Source organism: Bison bison, unplaced genomic scaffold (genome assembly GCF_000754665.1).
Source record: "Bison bison bison isolate TAMUID 2011002044 unplaced genomic scaffold, Bison_UMD1.0 scf7180017864531, whole genome shotgun sequence".
NCBI classification, from domain to species: Eukaryota; Metazoa; Chordata; class Mammalia; order Artiodactyla; family Bovidae; genus Bison; species Bison bison.
The window spans coordinates 322,181-346,644 of record NW_011495081.1 but is presented as its reverse complement, the minus strand read 5'-3'; the positions used below and the strand labels follow the sequence as shown (position 1 = coordinate 346,644).

Here is a 24,464-nt window from a genome sequence, read left to right as displayed (position 1 = left end):
CTTTGGCCACCTCATGCGAAGAGTTGACTCATTGGAAAAGACTCTGATGCTGGGAGGGATTGGGGGCAGGAGGAGAAGGGGACGACAGAGGATGAGATGGCTGGATGGCATCACTGACTCGATGGACGTGAGTCTCAGTGAACTCCGGGAGTTGGTGATGGACAGGGAGGCCTGGCGTGCTGCGATTCATCGGGTCGCAAAGAGTTGGACACGACTGAGCGACTGATCTTATCTGATCTGATTAGTTGAATAATTGTACTTGTCATCTTTTAAGCTTTAGTTTTCTCATTTTTAGTATATGCTGTGGTCAAATTAAATAGTGCATATGGTGTTGGTTTTTTTGTTGTTTTTTTTTTTTTGCAAATTGCATCTTACTGATACCATAGTCCAACTCTAAGAAGAGCCTAAAATAATTTTCAGTGACCACTGTCATGAAATATATCATGTTTTATTTGTCTGTGTATCTTACCTCCCTTACTAAACTAACAATTTTGAAAATAGAATTTGTGTTTTAGGAGCACACAGAGTATGCTTGCTGAATGAATGATTGTCTAGTATCCAGAGCTTAGTAAGCAAATCCTACACTCCTTTCTTCTTATCAATGTCATTGGAAATGTACAGTTAATGACATCGGTAAGTTAAATTTCCTGAAACACTGCATTCCTAGTAGCATCCACTGCCGCAAAACTGAGGCAATGCAAGTCCTTTTGGTTACATTTAATAAACCCCTCCCTTATCAAGCCACAGTTCAGTTCAGTTCAGTCGCTCAGTCTTGGCCGACTCTTTGCAGCCCCATGGACCACAGCATGCCAGGCCTCCCTGTCCATCACCAATTCCCAGATTCAAGCCACAGTTGGTCTTTAATCCAGTACAACTTGAAGTGTTGGCAGTGATGCTGGTTGGACAAAAATAAATCCAGGGCTTCACTATTTTCCATAACTACTCCGGCTAAGGAATTTAAACAGTTATAGTGTACACCTAAGGCTTGGGTTGTGTCTTTTATCACATCAGCCAAAGTGATAAGCACATTTTTAAAATCACTTCAGTTATTCAGTTCCTGGTGGTGGGATCCATATCCTTAGAGGGCTGTTTCCTAGGAAATATGCTATTCTTTCATATGCTTTATAAGCAGATGTTGTTTACTGAGAGTTTGGAGAGTCCTTCAGTTGGAGAGATCTAACTGGCCCAAGAACATCTAACCCTGCCATCGGTTACCATCAAAAAGCCTGATTTCTACATAGTTAAAGAACACAGGAGTTATATGAGAAAAATACTGTCAACTTTGATAAACTTTGATAAAGTATATTTTCTTTGAAAATTGTCATGACAGTCATTCAACTATTACACCACAAGTTCATTTTTATCTTCTTCTAGGTCAGGGATGTTCCTTTTCATTTAGGTACTACTTACTGGTGGCTCAGAGGTTAAAGCATCTGCCTGCAACGCAGGAGAGCTGGGTTCAATCCCTGGGTCAGGAAGATGCCCTGGAGAAGGAAATGGCAACCCACTCCAGTATTCTTGCCTGGAAAATCCCATGGACAGAGGAGCCTGGTGGGCTAATTCGGACACGACTGAGCAACTTCACTTTCACTACAAAAATAATAGTTATTAATAAAATTTCAAGTTGTCTGCACTAGTAACATCTTGGAGGAACTTAGAGTGATGACTGTGTAGCAAAACTTAGAGTTGGGCAAATTATTATTTTTAGTAAGAGAAACATGATCGGCTAAATCAAAAGTGTATAACCTTAGGACTTCCCTGGTATTCCAGTGGTTAAGAATTCACCTGCCAATGAAGGGGGAAAGGGCTTGATCCCTGGTTTGGGAAGATTCCTCATGCTGCAGGGCAACTAAACCCATGTGCCACAACTACTGATCCACATGCTGTAACTGCTGAAGCCAGCATGCCCTAAAGCCCATGCTCTACAGATGAGGCCATCACAATGAGAAGCTTGTGCAGTGCAACTGGATAGCTCACACGCAGCCTAAATGAATAAATTCTTTAAAAGTGTATAACCTTAAATCAATACAAAGAAAATATGGCCAGAAAGATATGGAACGAAAGCATTCAAAGGAGAGTCTAGCATTTAACAAGAGAATCTTTTCCCATTGCTCTTTGAGGAAAGGTGTTCTACTTCATGCAGCTGTTTGCTCATGCCAGGGATCTAGGGTCAACTGTTGACTTGCTGTGGTTCTCTAGGCAACCTGAGTTTACAATCTCTAATGAGTGTGACTTTCCAATTGTTGTCAGATGGGGGTTGTAATTTTAGTTGGGAAATGTGCATCCAAGGATCAAGTCCTTCTACTTTAATAGCTCTGTTGGAGTTAAGAGTATTCAGTACGGTCCTCTCCAGTGATGTTCAACGGCAGTCTCTCTATGAGCTGTTCTCTGTACACTGGACTTCACTGCTGCAATGGTTGGCAAGCAAAAGCAACCTGTTCTGTTAATGATTCGACTGAGATATATTGCTTTACCCCTTATAATATTTACCTAAAAGAATTTTGGTAAATTTTAGCTGAAAAGTTTTGAAGCTAGAGTAGAGATATTTCCAAAATGTAGGCCTGCAAGTGGCTAATTGACAGAAGATAATCTAGGGTTCCATGAGATGGTGAAATACAGGAGAGACTGGCATGCTGCAGTCCATGGGGTCTCAAAGAGTTGGACACAACTTACCAACTGAACAGCAGTAACACCAAATCTAGGATTACCTGGTGGGAAAGAACACAAAGCCTAAGAGAAAAAAGAGTGGTCCTTTAGGGTATGGATTGTCAAGAGTATCTGACAGTTTGGCTGATTTCAGTTTTTACATATCATGTATTCTTCCCACTTTTCTAGAGTATCTGTGTGTTTAAGGACAGGAAATTTTTTTAGTATGGAGCTAAAGCTGAAACTCCAGTACTTTGGCCACCTCATGCAAAGAGTTGACTCATTGGAAAGGACTCTGATGCTGGGAGGAATTGGGGGCAGGAGGAGAAGGGGATGACAGAGGATGAGATGGCTGGATGGCATCACTGACTCAATGGACATGAGTTTGCGTGAACTCCGGGAGTTGGTGATGGACAGGGAGGCCTGGCGTGCTGCAATTCATGGGGTTGCAAAGAGTTGGACATGACTGAGTGACTGAACTGAAGGTTTACCTAATTCAAAGTTAAACTTCCAATAAAATGTTTTCACCTATCACTGGCTCAGTTGGAATGGCTTAGGTACAGAACACAAACATGTAACAGTTTTTTAAGCCATTTTAAGTTTCAGTGAAATTATTTGGGACACTCCCAAAATAAACACACAATTACTAGTACAAATTCATAACACACAGAGGGAAGAAATTGTACAAAATCTATTTGGACATCCTCAAAGGATCCTTTGGGCAAGGTGCCTTTCATATCTGACTTTTATAGTTTTTTCTAGGATTGTGTTGGTTATAGATGAGGAAAGAACTGCTCATATCTTCTGATGACTTGGAAAGTTACCCCATAAATGTTCATTTAATACTGTAGTCAATTTGGACTTACCTGGTGGCCCAGTGGTAAGAATTCTCCTACCAATTCTGGGGACGTGGGTTCAACCCCTGGTCTGGGAAGCTTCTGTGGCAACTAAGCCATGCACCACAGCTGCTGAAGCCCAGGTGCTCCAGAACCCATGCTCCACAACAGTGGAAGCCACTGCAATGAGAAGTCTGTGCTCTGCAACCAGAGAGTAGCCCCCACTCGCTCCAGCTAGAGAAAGCTCATCCTCAAAGACCCAGCACAGTCAATATAGATATAGATATATAGATATATGTATGTATATATACATACATACATACATACTGTAGTCAGTTTATCCCTACTGTGGTGAGTTATATCATGGAAGATTTGAAGAAATACCCATTTGAGTTTAATTGGTACTACCAGGTTGCCATCATAAATCTCAAAACCTAAGTAGTTCTAGTGTTTCGTTTCAGAATTGGGAGTCAAATGCTATACATCAATGTGATGGAATTTGTGAACTCCATAGACTGATCTGTCTTCTGTGAAAGAGGCCCTTGTCAAGGACTTTAGTCAGAGCATTCTTGTAGTTTGATGATCTGCAGAAACCTTTCCTCTAATGTCTCATCTTACTGGCTATGTGCCCAGTCACTCAGTCATGTCCGACTGTTTGTGACCCCATGGACTGGATGGAGCCTGCCAGGCTCCTCTGTCCATGGAATTCTCCAGGCAAGAATACTGGAGTGGGTGGCCATTTCCTCCTCCAGGGGTTCTTCCCAACCCAGGGACTGAACGTGTGTCTCCTGCACTGTTGGGTGGATTCTTTACCAATTGAGCCACCTGGGAAGCCTCTTACAGGCTATGAGTAGATGATTAGTGTTGCCAAGACTCCATTTTTTCCCCTGAGGCAAAGATAAAAAGCCTTACTCCTAGATCAAGAAATAGGCATTAATAAACAATGAGTCTTTGATGTCTGTTAACTTGTTAATAGATTAGACCAAATTTAGATTTGACCTCCTGTTTTGTATACTTTTAAAGAGAAAGATTTATGGTTATCTGGAAGATCAAGAAGGTGAGCAAATTCGGCAAAGATGAACGTTGAATAAATATTTTGAGATCACGTAAGGTCTTTTTGGTTTCTTTTTTTTTGAGAATGGTTCCAGGATGTCTGATTAAGTCAAATCACATGGACACATTTCATAAATGCTTCCTTCTTTAATCTTAAAGAACCAGTTAATCCCAGAAATCATCTTTAGTGATTTAGTGGTTGACCCTTGATAATTTTGAAACATTTGCAATCTCCCATTGCATTTTGTCTCTCCTTAGCCAATAGATCATGGCGTAGATCAGGAGCTGGCAAACTACAGTCTGTTGTCCAGTTCAGTACACTAGCTGTTCTGTACAGCCTGCAAACTAAAAATGGTTTTTGTATTTTTAAATCATTGGAAACAATCAAAAGAGTAATATTTCAAGATGTGTAAAACTCATATAAAAGCCAAGTTTTAGTTTTAGTTCAATCTATAAAGTTTTATTGGAACACAGCTATGCTTATTCACTTATGAACAGTTTACGGCTGTTTTTGCACTGTAATAGTTCAATAGTTGAGACAGAGCTGTGACTCACACAAAGTAAAAATAATATTTGTATCTGCTCCTTCACACATAAGTTTCCTGAACCCTGGATAATGAACTATTATTTTATAGAGTTAAGTTTATCCTTAGATGTTTTATTAATAAAATCATAGATTCAATCTTAAGAATTTCGAGGTGGGTTACTGCATAGCCTTAAGATCTTGGTTTAAGACTTAAGTAGAATGACTCTTCAGAAAAGCTGAAACATAACTTTCCAGACAAATTGTTGATTTTGCCCTGGTCAGGGCAGGCAGTGTTGATGATCTTCACCAGATAAGACACAACGAAAGTAAATACAGAACTAGAAAGAGTACATTTGGGTTACACAAACTAGAAAATGACATATAACTTTTTGGTTAAGAACTCACAGATAGTGAATGAATTTATATCCTCCACTGTCTCAGTTTTTGGGTTTAAAAAAAATCATAGATACATTTGCTTGGACTAATACAAGATATAGTTAAACATTGTTTTATTAAGTCTGTTGTAGTTGAGTTAGATCTTCCTTAAATTCAGCATTAGGATTTTAGGCAAAATTTCAACCGAGTCAGTGTAAACTCTTATGGATTTTACTTTGATTATTCTAGATCTTTTCTCCTCAGGAATTCTCCTACCATGACCATTTATTTATTTATTGAATCAATATACTAGTGTCTATAGCTACAATTTGATAATGTGCAGTCGAAATTGGAAAAGGAATACGTCAAGACTGTATATTGTCACCCTGCTTATTTAACTTATACGCAGAGTACATCATGAGAAATGCCGGGCTGGAGGAAGCACAAGCTGAAATCAAAATTGCTGAGAGAAATATCAATAACCTCAGACATGCAGATGACACCACACTTATGGTAGAAAGTGAAGAAGAACTAGAGAGCCTCTTGATGAAAGTGAAAGAGGAGAGTGAAAAAGTTGGCTTAAACAACATTCAGAAAACTAAGATCACGGCATCTGGTCCCATCACTTCACGGCAAATAGATGGGGAAACAGTGAAAACAGTGACAGACTTTATTTTGGGGGGCTCCAAAATCACTGCACATGGTGACTGCGGCCATAAAATTAAAAGACACTTGCTCCTTGGAAGAAAAGTTATGACCAACTTAGGCAGCATATTAAAAAGCAGAGACCTTACTTTGCCAACAAAAGTCCGTCTAGTCAAGGCTATGGTTTTTCCAGCGGTCATGTAGGGATGTGAGAGTTGGACTGTGAAGAAAGCTGAGCGCAGAAGAATTGATGCTTTTGAACTGTGGTGTTGGAGAAGACTCTTTAGAGTCCCTTGGACTGCAGGAAGATCCAACCAGTCCATCCTAAAAGAAATCAGTCCTGAATATTCATTGGAAGGACTGATACTGAAGCTGAAACTCCAATACTTTGGCCACCTGATGCAAAAAACTAACTCACTTGAAAAGACCCTGATGCTGGGAAAGATTGAAGGTGGTAGAAGAAGGGGACAACAGAGGATGAGATGGTTGGATGATATCACCAACTCAATGGACATGCGTTTGAGTAAACTCCGGGAGTTGGTGATCGACAGGGAAGCCTGGCATGCTGCAGTTCATGGTGTCGCAAAGAGTCAAACACGACTGAGCAACTGAACTGAACTGACTGAGAGTAAGGAATGATCCAGAATTTGTGAAGTTTGAAGCTTATGTAATTTTTTTAAAAATGAAAATAAATAAATGGGCTTCCCTGATAGTTCAGTTGGTAAGAGTGCGCCTGCAATGCAGGAGACCCCGGTTCAATTCCTGCGTTGGGAAGATCCCCTGGAAAAGGGATAGGCTACCCACTCCAGTATTCTTGTGCTTCCCTTGTAGCTCAGCTAGTAAAGAATCTGCCTGCAATGCAGGAGACCTGGGTTTGATCCCTGGCTGGAGAAGTGAGAGACTACCTACTCCAGTATTCTGGCCCTGGAGAATTCCATGGGCTGTATAGTCCATAGGATCTCAAAGAGCAACTGAACTAACTAAACTGTAGAATTTTCTTCAGCTCCTGATACTAATTTGTCTGTGGTGCCTTTATTCTAGCTGTTCTTTTTCAAAAAAGATTCCTAACATAAAATTTTTAGGAAAGTGCTATAGAGAAGAAATGAGTGTTATATGACAATAGTCTCAAAATAACAGTTATAGGTTGGTAAATAGAAACAGACTTAATATTGTTAGAAATTCTCTCTGCATGAATAGTGTTAGTACTCTGAGCAACCTGGTTTACTTCCGTAGTGGGATTAATAGTAAAAGTAGTGGTACCTGTTATGGATAAGATATGGAAATCATATGGAAAATGATATTATTGTTCATTTATGTTTACAGCTAGTTCTCAGAATTATCTGTTGAGTGGTAATCTTTCCCTCTAAGTGGCATCACTAAGAAGATTTTACATAATTGTCCTTTTTTAAAACTGAAGATTTATTGACATAAAATATTATATTAGTTTCAAGTGGACAACATGGTGATTTGATATTTTTATATATTACATAATGATCACTACAATAAGTCTGCCTACATCTGTCACCATACAGAGTTATTATGATATTATTGACTATATTTCCTTTGCTGTACATTATATTTCTCTGACCTGTATATTTTATAACTGGAAGTTTGTACCTCATTGTTGTTTAGTTGCCCAGTCATATCCGATTCTTTGTGACCCCCTGGACTACAGCATGCCAGGCCTCCTTGTCCCTCACCATCTCCTAAAGTTTGCCCAAGTTCATATCCACTACATCGGTGATGTCATCCAACCTTCTCATCCTCTGACGCCCTCTTCTCCTGCCCTCAGTCTTTCCCAGCATCAGGGACTTTTGTACCTCTTAATCTTACCTGTTTTAGCCATCACTCCTTCCCTTTAGCAGTCACTACTTCATTCTCTGTATCTATGATGTTCTGTTTTGTTATATTTGTTTTGTTTTACTTTTTAAAATTTTTTTTTATTGAAGGATAATTGCTTTACAAAATTTCGTTGTTTTCTGCCAAACCTCAAAATGAATCAGCCATAGGTATACATATATCCCCTCCCTTTTGAACCTCTCTCCCACCTCCCTCCCCACCCCACACCTCTAGGTTAAAACAGAGCCCCTGTTTTAGTTTCCTGATCCATACAGCAAATTCCCATTCGCTATTTTACATATGGTAATATAAGTTTCCATGTTACTCTTTCCATACATCTCACCCTCTCCTCCCCTCTCCCCATGTCCATAAGTCTATTCTCTGTCTGTTTCTCCATTGCTGCCCTGTACATAAATTCGTCAGTACCATTTTTCTACATTACATATATATGTGTTAGAATACAATATTTATCTTTCTCTTTCTGACTTACTTCACTCTGTGTAATAGGTTCTAGATTCATCCACCTCATTAGAAGTGACTCAAATGCATTCCTTTTTGTGGCTGAGTAATATTCCATTATGTATATGTACCACAACTTCTTTATCCATTCATCTGTCGATGGACATCTAGGTTGCTTCCATGTTCCAACTATTGTAAATAGTGCTGCAATGAACAATGGGATACATGTGTCTTTTTCCATTTTGGTTTCCTCAAGGTATATGCCTAGGGGTGGGATTGCTGGGTCATATGGCGTTTTTATTCCTAGTTTTTTAGGGAATCTCCATACCATCCTCCATAGCTGGTCCAGCCTCTGGCTGATCTCCAAAATTCCTTGCCCCAGCCATTTAAGAGATAACTACTCCGAATAACCTTGGAGAAGAACAGGCCCCCTTAAGACAGTAACTTTCCACATACATGCCTATATATACTTATTCTTCCTGGATAAGTGCAGCAACTCACTAATCTGACTGCTGCCCCTTCTCGCTTCATTAAAGGTGATTTGTTCCTGTAAAGTGCCAGTCTCGTTCTTTTTCTGAACCTCGCCTTCTCTAACTCCCTTACCTTACAGGGATCGTTTCCCAGCATGACTGGATATGTGGCTTAGGGGCTTCTCGGGCTGGTTCTGACCTGGCAGTGGGCAGGGCTAGGTCCTGGAGCAGCTGGCTGGATAGCCTGGTCAGGGAGTTTCCTGGGGTTGGTAATGGCTTAGAAGCCTGGTGGGCAGGCTATGCCCTGGAACCAATACATGAGACGGAGGCATCCAAAGTGGTGCTGTCCAGCACCAGAGCTTCTGCGGTAGAAGTAGATCCCAAATGCAGCTGCTGCCAGCGTCAGTGTTCCCAGGGTGAGACCCAACTTCCTACCGCCTCTCCAATGGCTCTGCCAAGATTGGCAAGTAAGTCTGACTAGGCTCCTTTCAAATTATTGCCTTTGTGGTGGGTCTCAGAGCATGTGAGGTTTTTGTGGGTGCCCTGAAAGAGCAGAGTATCTATTTCCTTTAACCTCCCTGCTCTCTAGTATACAAACATTGCAGGCCTTCAAAGCCAGACATTCTGGAGGCTCTTTTCCCAGTACAGGACCCTTGAGCCAGACAGTCTTATGTGGGGCTCAGACTACTTGCTTCTTGGGGAAAATATTCTGCAATTATTATCCTTCCTTTTGTGAATTGCCTCCCTGAAGTATGGATCTTCACCCTACCATGTCTCTAGCTTCCTTTTTTATATCTGGAGTTGTGAAAATACTTTCTATTAGTCTTCAGGTGGTTCTCAAAGATACTTGCTCTTTCAGTGGTTGTAATTTTGGTATGCCCTTGGGAGAAGGAGAGCTCAGGGTTTTTCTACCATGCCATTTTGGTCACAACCCTAATTGTCCTGTTTCTTAACCATTTGATACATTGGATCGTCTAGCAGCCCTTCTACTTATAATTTCTCTAAGCCTAAGCATAGAGAACTGAAAACCTTTTAATACTGTTTTTTACTTAAGGAACAAGATGTTTTTATAGAGAACTTAAGTTTGTTTTTATTCTATCTTGTCACTTACTGGAGATTTTTTAAAATACTAAGCTACAGGTTACAGATAGTCTAAACTGGCTTTGACTCATTCCAGCTTGGGACTTCCCTGGTGTCTCAGCAGTAAAGAACCCACCTGCAATAGAAGATATGGCAAAAGCCACAAGTTCGATTGCTGGGTCAGGAAGATCCCCTGGAGAAAGAAATGGCAACCCACTCGAGTATTCTTGCCTGGAAAATTCCATGACAGCCCATGGAGTCTCAAAAGAGTCAGACAAAACTTGTTGGCTAAACAACAACAGCATTCCAGCTTATTTTAAATATTTTAAAAATGAGCCTTCATTAACTTAAGCTATTACTTCTTTTTTTTTTCTTTTTGGTAAGGTGCTGAGTTTTTGGGGTTTTTTTGTTTTTTTTTTTTTTATTTTATTTTTAAACTTTACAATATTGTATTAGTTTTGCCAAATATCGAAATGAATCCGCCACAGGTATACCTGTGTTCCCCATCCTGAACCCTCCTCCCTCCTCCCTCCCCATACCCTCCCTCTGGGTCATCCCAGTGCACCAGCCCCAAGCATCCAGTATCGTGCATCGAACCTGGACTGGCGACTCGTTTCATACATGATATTATACATTTTTCAATGCCATTCTCCCAAATCTCCCCACCCTCTCCCTCTCCCACAGAGTCCATAAGACTGACCTACTCAGATCTAGTTTTAAGCTCTCCTGTTAATCTTGATGGTTTTTGCTACTTCAATTTTTTGTCCAAGTTATTATTGAAAGGAAAGGCTTCATGAATGTCCTTGTATAGAGCATTTCCTATTCCTTTTTCCATTTAGGGGCATTTTAGAAATTATGCATAAATGAATTATTTAAATCCTATCTTGATCTTTGCCCATCCAGTTTTTCCACAACAATTAAGTGAATCATTTGGTCTAGAACAGGTAGAGTCTAACAAAAATCTTGAATTCTGAAGCAGATTTCTCTTTTCATGATGATTAAGAAAACCCTTAATTATTAACTTCTGCTCATGTCTAAACTATAGTTTCATTCAACACTGATATTCTGCCTTGTGGATATTATGAAATATGATTCTTTCTTTCTTGAGAAAAAAGTGAGAAAGGGTAGCTTTCTTAGGGTGTAGGGGAATAAGAAGAAATACAAAGGGTGGAATTAGATTGAAGATAAATTTATGTCGAGAAAAAGATTGCTTTAGTCTTGAAAAAATGTGAGGTAGCGACTGCTTCCTTCTCCTGAGAGAGAACCTTCTATCATTGACTTCACCAACAAGTGATCTGAAATTGGAAAATGATGGTAAAAGTAGCCGTCTAGTAAGTTCAATATAGGCAATATATATATGGACTGGGCTTCCCTGATAGCTCAGTTGGTAAAAAAATCCACCTGCAATGCAGGAGACCCTGGTTCGATTCCTGGGTCAGGAAGATCCACTGGAGAAGGGATAGGCTACCCACTCCAGTATTCTTGGGCTTCCCTTGTGGCTCAGCTGGTAAAGAATCCACTTGCAATGCAGGAGACCTGGGTTCGATCCCTGGGTTGGGAAGATCCCCTGGAGAAGGGAAAGGCCACCCACTCCAGTATTCCAGCCTGGAGTATTCCACGGACTATGTAGTTCATGGGGTCCCAAAGAGTCAGACACGACTGAGTGACTTTCACTTTCACTTCACATATATGGACTGAGGTATAAGATGTAATGCTGTGTTAAAAAAAAAAATGGCATTTCCTGCTGTGAAAAAGTTATACTCAGTAGAAGCAGTAGAGTGAGGGAACTATTGTGAATTATGCAATGTTCTGTGTACCAGACATGTTCCTAAACCCAGAAAATATCTTATCATATTTAATAATCAAAGTAATCATGAGAAATACACAGATCATTCCTCCCCTTTCCCATTTTATACTTTGGACAATAAAGGTTTTGAGAATCTAAGTGGTTTTATCGAAGTTACAAACCAACAGCATATGAAGCCAGAATTTTAATATGACTTCAGAAGTATACAAGTAAGTATAGAGAACAGAATTAAAGAGGCATAAAAATGAAACATCTTGGGTGTTAACCACTTACTGAAATGGGAAACCACTTCGGTTATTCTTGCCTTGAGAACCCCATGAACAGTAGGAAAAGGCAAAAAGATAGGATACTGAAAGATGAACTCCCCAGGTCAGTAGATGCCCAATATGCTCCTGGAGGAGAGTGGTAACTCCAGAAAGAATGTAATTCCAGAAAGAATGAAGAGACGGAGCCAAAGCGAAAACAACACCCAGTTTTTGATGTGACTGGTGATGGAAGTAAAGTCCAATGCTGTAAAGAACAATATTGCATAGGAACCTGGAATGTTAGGTCCATGAATCAAGGCAAATTGGAAGTGGTCAAACAGGAGATGGCAAGAGTGAACATCGACATTTTAGGAATCAGCGAACTAAGATGGACTGGAATGGGTGAATTTAACTCAGATGACCATTATATGTACTACTGTGGGCAAGAATCCCTTGGAAGAAATGGAGTAGCCCTCATAGTCAACAAGTGTCCGAAATACAGTACTTGGGTGCAATCTCAAAAATGACAGAATGATTTCTATTTGTTTCCAAGGCAAACCATTCAATATCACAGTAATCCAAGTCTGTGCCCCAACCAGTAATGCTGAAGAAGGTGAAGTTGAATGGTTCTGTGAAGACCTACAAAACCTTCTAGAACTAACACCCAAATAAGGTGTCCTTTTCATCATAGAGGACTGGAATGCAAAAGTAGGAAGTCAAGAGATACCTGAAGTAACAGGCAAATTTATCCTTTGAGTACAAAATGAAGCAGGACAAAGGCTAACAGAGTTTTGCCAAGAGAACACACTGGTCATAGCAAACACCCTCTTCCGACAACACAAGAGATGACTGTACATATGGACATCACCAGATGGTTAAAACCAAAATCAGATTGATTATATTCTTTGCAGTCAAAGATGGAGAAGCTCTATACAGTCAGCAAAAACAAGACCAGGAGTTGACTGTGGCTCAGATCATGAACTCCTTATTGCCAAATTCAGACTGAAATTGAAGAAAGTAGGGAAAAATCACTAGACCATTGAGGTATGACCTGAATAAAATCCCTTATGATTATACAGTGAAACTGACAAATAGATTCAAGGGGTTGGATCTGATAGACAGAGTGCCTCAAGAACTATGGATGGAGGTTTGTGACATTGTACAGGAGGCAGGGATCAAGACCATCCCCAAGAAAAAGAAATGCAAAAAGGCAAAATAGCTGTCTGAAGAAGTCTTATAAATGGCTGAGAAAAGAAGAGAAGCTAAAGGCAAAGCAGAAAAGAAAAGATATACCCATTTGAATGCAGAGTTCCAAAGAATAGCAAGGAGAGATAAGACAGCCTTCCTCAGTGATCAGTGCAAAGAAATAGAGGAAAACAATAGAATGGGAAAGACTAGAGATCTTGTCAAGAAAATTAGAGATACCAAGGGAACATTTCATGCAAAGATGGGCACAATAAAGGACAGAAATGGTAGGGACCTAACAGAAGCAGAAGATATTAAGAAGAGGTGGCAAGAATACACAGAAGAACTGTATAAGAAAGATCTTCATGACCCAAATAATCACAATTGTGTGATCACTCACACTCACCTAGAGCCAGACATCCTGGAATGTGAAGTCAAGTGGGCCTTAGGAAGCATCACTACGAACAAAGCTAGGGGAAGTGATGGAATTCCTGCTGAGCTATTTCAAATCCTAAAAGGTGATGCTGTGAAAGTGCTGCACTCAATATGCCAGCAAACTTGGAAAATTCAGCATTGGCCATAGGACTGGAAAAGGTCAGTTTTCATTCCGATCCCAAAGAAAGGCAATGCCAAAGAATGTTCAAACTACCACACAATTGCACTCATCTCAAAAGGCTAGCAAAATAATGCTCAAGATTCTCCAAGCCAGGCTTCAACAGTACATGAACCTTGAACTTCCAGATGTTCAAGCTGGATTTAGAAAAGGCAGAGGAACCAGAGATCAAATTTCTAACATCCATTGGATCATCAAGAAAGCAAGAGAGTTCCAGAAAAGCATCTACTTCTGCTTTATTGAGTATGCCAAAGCTTTTGACTGTGTGGCTCACAACAAACTGTGGAAAATTCTTCAAGAGATGGGAATACCAGACCACCTTACCTGCCTCCTGAGAAATCTGTATGCAGGTCAGGAAGCAACAGTTAGAACCAGAAGTGGGGAAATGGACTCGTTCCAAATCAGGAAAGGAGTATGTCAAGGCTGTGTATTGTCACCCTGCTTATATAACTTATATGCAGAGTACATCATGAAAAATGCCACACTGGATGAAGCACAAGCTGAAATCAAGCTACCAGGAGAAATATCAATAACCTCAGATACACAGATTATACCACCCCTATGGCAGAAAGCAAAGAGGAACTAAAGAGCCTATTGTTGAAAGTGAAAGAGGAGAGTGAAAAAGTTGGCTTAAAATTCAACATTCAACAAAAGAAGATCGTGGCATCCAGCCCCATCATTTCATGGCAAATAGATGGGGAACCAATGGAAACAGTGAGAGACCTTATTTTTTTGGGCTCCAAAATCACTCCAGATGGTGACTGCAGCCATAAAATTAAAAGACGCTTGCTCCTTGGAAGAAAAGTTATGACCAACCTAGACAGCATATTAAAAAGCAGAGACATTACTTTGCCAACAAAGGTCCACCTAGTCAAGGCTATGATTTTTCCAGTAGTCATGTATGGATGTGAGTATTGGACTATAAAGAAAGCTGAGCACTGAAGAATTGACGCTTTTGAATTGTGGTGTTGGAGAAGACTCTTGAGTCCCTTGGGCTGCAAGGAGATCCAACCAGTCTATCCTAAAGGAAATAAGTCCTGAATATTCATTGGAAGGACTGATGCTGAAGCTAAAACTCCAATACTTAGGCCACCTGATGAGAAGAACTGACTCATTGAAAAAGACCCTGATGCTGACCAAGATTGAAGGCAGGAGGAGAAGGGGATGACAGAGTATGAGATGGTTGAATGGCATCACTGACTCAATGGGTATGAGTTTGAGCAAGCTCCACGAGTTGGTGATGAACAGGGAAGCCTGGTGTGCTGCAGTCCATGGGGTCTCAAAGAGTTGGACACGACTGAGTGACTGAACTGAACTGAACTGAAAAATGAACCATTGGAGTTTAATGCCACCAAAGTCTCTTTAGTTCAGAATTATTTAAGGAAGTCTTCATGAAGAAGGTAGCATTTGAACTAAGCTTTGCAAATAGAAGAAAGGATTTTAACAGGTTAGTATGGCAAGAAAGATCCCTTGAAGGAGGAAATGGCAACCCACTCCAATATTTTTGCCAGGAAAATCCAAAGGACAGAAGACCCTGGAGGACTGTGTTACAATCCATGGAGTTGCAAAGAGTCAGACACGACTAAACACATACACAGACAGCAAAGAAGGCAAGTAAGTGATAGAGCTAGGATTGAGTCCAATTCAGCTCAAAACCGAAGTCCTTTTTTTTACACTACACATAACTAGAACAGTGAGAGAAAATGTGGGAAACCAGTAAAACTAAAACTGAATTATATTACCTTGAGTTTAAAAAAAGGTTGAAAAGGAAGCTCAGGAGGAAAATAGGAAGGTCCTTCAGTTCAAATACAGCAGATTCTGTTACAGAATAAATCATTGAAAATACCATCACTACCTATGGAGATTACATTTCATTTCTCCTCTTGGCTACTCTTACCTCTGGACGAGTATTTCAGAAGATTTGGTGGGCTGAATAGTAGTGGACCAACACGAAGGTAGGGTTTGGTGTGGGGCTAAAAGCATGAGAATTGGAAAATACTTTTGATAGCAGCTAATGTTTTCTCTGATATACTTATTTTTAGATCAAACCATTTTTTGGTATGAAACCTCTATCAGAGGCTGATAGGGAAAGAGCGAGAAATCAGAAGATTCCAAAACTAAGTGAATTATTGGAAATTGCACGGAAGGCAAAAAAAATGGTGATATTTGATCTTTATACTCCTCCACGATCACATCCTTCCAGGTCATCGTATATCCGCCTTGTAGTAAGCGTGATCCTTGACTCTAAGATTGAGCAACATCTGGTACGTCTATCTCAGTATTTATGGTAGAGGTTGGGAAGTGGGTAGCATAGCATTTGAACCTGAACTACCTTGTAATCTTCCCCGGAATGGTTCTACTCCCTGTAGAAAATGGAGTTGGCTGCTTATATAGCTACTGGGTTTGCCAAAAATTCCTTCAGTTTTTAAGTAAAAATAAAAGACACATTTTATTTTTACCAAGAGGTTTATTGAGCAACATATCCACTGTTTTGTTTCACTAAAAAAGAGCTAAAGGTGCATGCTCATTCGTGTCCGACTCTTGGCCACTCCATGGACTATAACCCGCTGGGTTCTTCTCTCCATGGAATTTTCCAGGCAAGAGTACTAGAGTGGGTTGCCATTTCCTACTCCAAGGGATCTTCCCAACCAAGAGATCAAACCTGTGTCTCTTGCATCTCCTGCATTGGCAGGTGGTTTCTTTACCACTGTGCCACCTGGGAGGCCTTATCTTTTGCCACTTTTCAAGCAACTTCATAATTTAATCTTCCAAAAATTTCTTATCTTTTGGGGTAGAACTGTTCCAGGTACCATTTACAGCATTCCAGGGAATAGAAATTTTTTCCATTAAGAGAATTTTGTAAATACCAAAATAAATGGAAATCCAAAGATGCAGTGTCTGGTAATACAGCAGATGAATCAGAACTTCCCAGCTAAGCTGTAACAGTTTTTGCCTGGTCATCAAAGAAACATGAGATTTTGCATTATTCTGATGAAAGATTATTCATTTTCTTCTGACTAATTCTGGTTGCCTGTTGAGTGCTGCTTTCAGTTGGTCTAATTGGGAGCAGTACTTGCAGAATTAATCATTTGGTTTTCTGGAAGGAGCTCGTAATACAGAACCCCCCTGCCCCCTCCCAATCCCACCAGACACATCATCACCTTCTTTGAATGCAGACTGGCCTTTGGTGTGCTTAGTGATAATTCATTTTGCTTGCCCCATGGTATCTTCAATTCCACATTATTGTACAGTATCCAGTTATCATCACCTGTCACAACATGTTTTAAAAACAGAACATTTTCATTATGTTTCAGTAGAAAATCGCTTGCAAAAATACCTTCAAGAAGGTTTTTTTTTTCCCTTAATTTATGTGGAACCCAAACATCAAAGCAATTAACATAACCATGGTGGTGCAAATGATTTTCAACACTTGATTTGGATATTTTGAGTATGTTGGCTATTCCCATGTGGTATAACATTGATTGTTCTCAATTAATACCTCAATTTGATCACTATCAGCTTCAACTGGTCTTTATGACCGTGGAGCATCATCCAGCGAGAAATCTCCAGCATGAAACTTCACAAACCACTTTTGACATGTTCCATCAGTTACAGCACCTTCTCCATACACTGCACAAATCTTTTTTTTTTTTTTTTGCATTTCAGTTGTGTTTTTACTTTTCTTGAAAAAATAAAGCCTAATATGTCAAAAATGTGATTTTTTTCTTTCTTCTTCAACATTAAAATCCTCCAATTTTGATGTTTTTTTAACGCACACTAATATTTCAGCTGTCACAATACAATCTAATAAAATTGTCTCAAATGAAGTTAAAGACAAGTAAGTGCTGCTCAAGCCATCTTACAGGAAAAAAAAAGAAAAGAACAAAATTTTTGGTCAACCCAATATATGTGATAGTCTATGAATGAGCCAGTTAAATTTGTATCAGTAGGGAAAACATTGAGGCTGTTTGCTATTGCAAATCAAATGTCACCACTGTGTTGAAAGGGATTGTGTGTAATAGCTATATGATGTGACTTGCACCATGATCAACATACATCTCTTAGAGAAAGGGCCTTAGAGAAAGGGAACGCTAAGACTTTCATTATCAGCTTTCATTTATGATATAGAAAGTTCTTATTTCAGCAGAAAACTTATTCATCATGTTTTCCAGAAAGCTCTGCCTTTTGGCAGTCAGTCATTCCACATATCTTTAATTCTCAGAATATGGAAGAATGCCATGAATGAAACAAATATCTGTCATTTTGCAAATAGAACTCTTTCCACAGATGAGTCATAATAGCATTTCCTGTTGACAGGAAATTACTCTTCTCAAAGATGATTTGTATCATTATCAGCCCAAGGAGATGTTTGTGATTCCAACCCCTCCTCCACACCTACCACCTACTCAACCACTTTAGCTAGTGTAGTGATACAGTGAACCCTTGGCCCCACGATGTTAACTGGGAAAACTCAGCTCCAGAATAACCCTGGTGAAAGCCCATTATGGTTCACTAGACAATATTAGGCCAGGTTGACTCTTTCATCAAGGACTAGAATCTCTGCTCCCTATAAACTGTTACTCATGTTGGAATGAGACTTCTCCCATTCTACATGAGGCTGTTTGTACCTAGACAGCTGATTATCCACTGAAAGAATTACTGTTTCTCCTTGCAGATTATTTGGTTACCAGGTTCTGAGAGGGATTACGTCAGGAGCAAAGCTCCTGGTTTTCAGCACATTGGCCGGTTATTCACCATCGAAAGACTTACAAAAGAAAAGATCACTAGAATAAACGTTGACTACAAGAACTTGTTCTACAATGGGTTGAAGTAAGTGTTTAACCACACCTCTCTTGGTGTGTGTTGCCTTTCTTGCACAAAATCTGCATCCCAGCCAAGCTACCGGGATTTCTCCTCCCATCTCAAGAATTTCTGTGTGTGGCTATCTTTATGAAATTCTCTATTTTCCTCTTCTTATCTTTCCCTCCCTGTCTGCCAAAAAACATTTATTAAGGGTAGACTCTGTTCCTGGAACACAGTCTTTAGCCCCTACTCCTGTCCCCCAATCTCTGATCATTTAACCCACTTTTGTGTATTCTTGGTGTTTTTCTTTTTAAATAATGTAAGTGTTTGAAAAGTCAGAACTCAAAAAGTTGTTGATATCCCCTGCCATTACCAGAGAGATTCCAGTACCTTATAAATGGCTTTGTGATCCAGATATCAAGGTCTCTTATAGTGTAAAAAAAATTATTAAACATCAAATTTATAAATATTAGAGATACATTTTCAGAATTAAAAGTACCTGGGAATAAAATAACTTTTTCAAATTTATTAATCACTGCTTACATTAATCCCTATACCATTCCTGTTAAAAGTGATTTTTTTCAGATAACTCTAAATGCGGCAAAAACAAAGTATCCTTAGAGATAGAGATGTAGCTATAATTATGAGTATAGATGTAGATATAATTATAGATATATATCCAAAATCCCCCTTGGCCAATAAAAATTCCCCTAGTTACTTTTCTGTATTTCAAGCCTTGAACTACGCTGTTGTATTCACCTAGATACCAATAAAAGGTATTGCCGATTTATTACACTCCACTTGAATTAATATTATTCCACAGTATAAAGTACAGAATATTAAGTCCTTCAGTGCAGTTCAGTCGCTCAGTCGTGTCTGACTCTTTGCGACCCCATGAATCGCAGCACGCCAGGCCTCCCTGTCCATCACCAACGCCTGAGTTCACTCAAACTCATGTCCATCAAGTCAGTGATGCTATCCAGCCATCTCATCCTCTGTCATCCCCTTCTCCTCCTGCCCTCAATCCCTCCCAGCATCAGGGTCTTTTTCAATGAGTCAACTCTTCACATAAAGTGGCCAAAGTATTGGAGTTTCAGCTTCATCATCAGTCCTTCCAATGAACACCCAGGATTGATCTCCTTCAGAATGGACTGGTTGGATCTCCTTGCAGTCCAAGGGACTTTCAAGAGTCTTCTCCAACACCACACTTCAAAAGCATCAATTCTTCGGCACTCAGCCTTCTTCACAGTCCAACTCTCACATCCATATATGACCACAGGAAAAACCATAGCCTTGATTAGATGGACCTTTGTTGGCAAAGTAATGTCTCTGCTTTTCACTATGCTCTCTAGGTTGGTCATAACTTTCCTTCCAAGGAGTAAGCATCTTTTAATTTCATGGCTGCAGTCACCATCTGCAGTGATTTTGGAGCCCAGAAAAATAAAGTCTGACACTGTTTCCACTGTTTCCCCATCTGTTTCCCATGAAGTGATGGGACCAGATGCCATGATCTTCGTTTTCTGAATGTTGAGCTTTAAGCCAACTTTTTCACTCTGCACTTTCACTTTCATAATTCCATTTACTACCTTCTGCCATTTGTGCTATTGTTCTTGTAAATGATATTTAATAATACTTTATTTTTAACCCCCAGAATATACTTTATTATATTTTTTAAATAGTCTAGAATATTTTTCAGATTGAACTTTTTATTTTGAGGTGGTTGCATGTTAACATGTAAGGAATAATAGGAAATAGTCCTGTACCTTACCCAGTTTACTCCAGTGGTAAAACTTGCAACATTTTGGTATGATATCAAGACCAAGATACTGAAATGGATGCAATCCACCAATCTTATTCAAATTTCCCCAACTTATATTCATTTTTGTGTGTTTTTCTGTATTAATATATATAGATCTATGTGCAGTTTTATCATATGTGTGTTTGTGGATTCAACATCACAACCAAGATATAGGCTTGTTTAGTCACCAGACGTATTCCTTTTGTTGCCCTCTGATAAACACATTCCCCTTCCTTGCATATCCAACTCACCTCAAACCCTAACTTCCTCAATGAATAATCTCTTCTGCACTTCTGAAATTTTGTCGTATTAAGAAAAATATATAGAAGAATCATAGAGTGTGCAACCTGTTGTGACTGGCTTTTTTCCACTCAGTGTAATTCCTTTTGAGATTCATAAAGACTGTTTCATGTGTCAGCAGCTGGTTCTTTTTCATTGCTGAATAGTATTCCATTGTATGAATGCACTAAACTTTAATTATTCATCAACTGAAGGATATCTGATTGTTTCATCAATTTATGAGCTATTTTTCATAAATGTGAATATTTGTGTATAGGTTTTCATGTGAACACAATTTTTTAACTAAGAGTTAATAGCTTATTCAGACTTTGCTCTCTTTATTTTTTATTTTTGGCTGTGCTGGGTCTTTCTTGCTGCACAGGCTTTTCTCTAGTTGCAGTGAGTGGGGGCCACTCTGTAGTTGCAGTGTGTGGGCTTCTCACTGAGGTGGCTCCTCTCATTGCAGAGCGTGGACTCGGGGCTGTGGGCTTCAGTGGTTGTGGCACACAGGCTCAGTGGTTGCAGCTCCCAGACTCTAGAGCACAAGCCCAGGAGTTGCAGCACACGAGCTTAGTTGCTCCATGGCATGTGGGATCTTCCCAGACCAGGCATCAGAGCCATGTTTTGGGTTTGCCAGGTAGATTCTTTACCTCTGAGCCACCAGGGAAGCCCTTCTCTCTCTTTAAAAACTTTTAATTATGTTAAAATACACTTAAAATTTACTTTTGTGATAATTTTTAAATATACAACTTTGTGACTTTAATATGCATTCATTACATAGTTCAGCAGTCACCACCATCACCTACTTAACATTTTTTATCTTGTAAACTCAAATTCTGTTCTCATTAAGCAATGAGTTCCCATCATACTCTGCCTCCAGCCTCTGGAAACCACCATTTTACTTTATATCTTTATGATTTTGATTCATATAAGTGAAATTATATAGTATTCATCTTTTTTTGATTGGTTTATTTCTTTTAAGATGAAGTCCTCAAGATTCATCCATGTTGAACTCATCCACTGAAGAATATATTACTTTTTAACTGAATAATAATTCATTGTGTGTAAATGCCACTATTTGCTTAGCCTTTTGTCAATAGATGGGCACTTGGGTTGCTTTCACATTTCAGTTATTGTGAATAAAGCTGCTGTGAAAATGGGGGTACAAGTATCTCTTCAAGACCCTGCTTTCATTTCTTTTGGGTATATACTAGGAAGTGGAATTGCTGAATTATATGGTAATTCTAATTTTAATTTTTTGAGACACCACCGTACTATTTTTTACAACTCTAAAAACAGAAGGACACAAATGCTCCAGTTCCTTCACATTAACACATCCTATTGATTCCTGGTTTTCTAATGTCGCCATAATGGGTTCGTATTAGTTCTTCTTGAAATGTTTGATGGAATTCACCAGCGAAGATATTGGATCCAGGGCTTTTCTTTGTTGGAAGAGTTTTAGTTAATAATTCAATCTCCTTATTGATTGTAGATCTATTCACATTTTCTAATTCCTCATGATAAGTTGTGGTAGGTTTGTTGCTTCTAGGAGTTTTTCCATTTCACCTAGGCTACCTAATTTATTGGGATACAATTGCTCATATTGCTCATATCCTTTATAATCCTTTTAATTCTATAAATCCTGTAATAGTATGTTCACTTTCATTTCTGACTTCAGTAATTTGGGTCTTTTCTCTTTATCTTATTAGTTCAGTTCAGTTCAGTCACTCAGTCATGTTGGACTCTTTGCAACCCATGAATCACAGCACGCCAGGCCTCCCTGTCCATCACCAACTCCCGGAGTTCACTCAAACTCATGTCCATCGAGTCGGTGATGCCATCCAGCCATGTCATCCTCTGTCGTCCCCTTCTCCTCCTGCCCCCAAGCCCTCCCAGCATCAGGGTCTTTTCCAATGAGTCAACTTTTCGCATGAGGTGGCCAAAGTATTCGAGTTTCAGCTTCATCATCAGTCCTTCCAATGTACACCCAGGACTGATCTCCTTTAGGATGGACTGGTTGGATCTCCTTGCAGTCCAAGGGACTCTCAAGAGTCTTCTCCAACACCACACTTCAAAAGCATCAATTCTTCAGCACTCAGCTTTCTTCACAGTCCAACTTTCACATCCATACATGACCACTGCAAAAATCATAGCCTCGACTAGACAGACCTTTGTTGGCAAAGTAATATCTCTGCTTTTAAATATGCTATGTAGGTTGATCATAACTTTCCTTCCAAGGAGTAAGCGTCTTTTAATTTCATGGCTGCAATCACCACCTGCAGTGATTTTGAAGCCCAAAAAAATAAAGTCTGACACTGTTTCCACTGTTTCCCCATCTGTTTCCCATGAAGTGATGGGACCAGATGCCATGATCTTCGTTTTCTGAATGTTGAGCTTTAAGCCAAGTTTTCACTCTCCTCTTTCACTTTCATCAAGAGGCTTTTGAGTTCCTCTTCACTTTCTGCCATAAGGGTAGTGTCATCTGCATATCTGAGGTTATTGATATTTCTCCGGGCAATCTTGATTCCAGCTTGTGCTTCTTCCAGCCCAGCGTTTCTCCTGATGTACTCTGCAATAAGTTAAATAAGCAGGGTGACAATATACAGCCTTGACATACTCCTTTTTCTATTTGGAACCAGTCTGCTGTTCCATGTCCAGTTCTAACTGTCAAAACTAGTGGAGGTGATGGAATTCCAGTTGAGCTATTTCAAATCCTGGAAAATGATGCTGTGAAAGTGCTGCACGCAATATGCCAGCAAATTTGGAAAACTCAGCAGTGCCCACAGGACTGGAAAAGGTCAGTTTTCATTCCAATCCCAAAGAAAGACACTGCCAAAGAATGCTCAAACTACTGCACAACTGCACTCATCTCACATGCTAGTAAAGTAATGCTCAAAATTCTGCAAGCCAGGCTTCAGCAGTACATGAACCGTGAACTTCCAGATGTTCAAGCTGGTTTTACAAAAGGCAGAGGAACCAGAGATCAAATTGCCAACATCCACTGGATCATCAAAAAAGCAAGAGAGTTCCAGAAAAACCTCTATTTCTGCTTTATTGACTATGCCAAAGCCTTTGACTGTGTGGATCACAATAAACTGTGGAAAATTCTGAAAGAGATGGGAATACCAGACCACCTGACCTGCCTCTTGAGAAACCTGTATGCAGGTCAGGAAGCAACAGTTAGAACTGGACATGGAACAACAGACTGGTTAGTACCTCTAGCTAAAAATTTACTAATTTTGTTGATATTTTCAGAGAACTAACTTTTGGTTTCTTTGTTGGTTTTCTGTTCTGTTTTGTGTTTGCACTAATCTTTATTATTTTCTTCCTTTTACTATGTTGGGTCAATTTGTTCTTCTTTTTCTAGTTTCCTAAGTTGTAAAGATATGTTGTTGATATGAAATCTTTCTTGGTTTTGAAATTTTTCTTCCACTTTTATTCAAATATACATATAGCACTATAAGTTTAAGCTGTACAGCATAATGTTTTACTTACAAATATCATTAAATGATTATCACAAGAAGTTCAGTGAACATCCATCATCTCATATAGATGCATAACTGGAGAAATAGAAAGAAGTTTTTTTTACTTAATAACTTTCACATATAACATACAGCAGCATTAATTATATTTATCATATTGCACATTATATCCTTAATACTGTTTCTTTTTTTTAATTTTTTTAATTGAAGTATGATTTATTTACAATGTTGTGTTAGTTTCAGGTGTACAACAAATTGATTCATATATATATTTAATTTTTCCTATTCTTTTCCATTATAGTTTGTTCAGTTCAGTTCAGTTC

The 24,464-nt window shown here is 39.3% G+C and overlaps 1 protein-coding gene across 1 annotated transcript in view; it reads left to right on the top strand.

Moving 5' to 3' along the window:
* The window catches only part of LOC104982487 (glycerophosphodiester phosphodiesterase domain-containing protein 4-like), a 96,011-nt gene that overhangs the window by 53,322 nt on the left and 18,225 nt on the right, over positions 1-24,464 (top strand). Inside the window, exons 11-12 of the mRNA XM_010831880.1 lie at positions 15,822-16,043; positions 18,455-18,609. Coding sequence (XP_010830182.1) covers positions 15,822-16,043; positions 18,455-18,609 — 377 coding nt within the window. The remainder of the gene's footprint in view (positions 1-15,821; positions 16,044-18,454; positions 18,610-24,464) is intronic.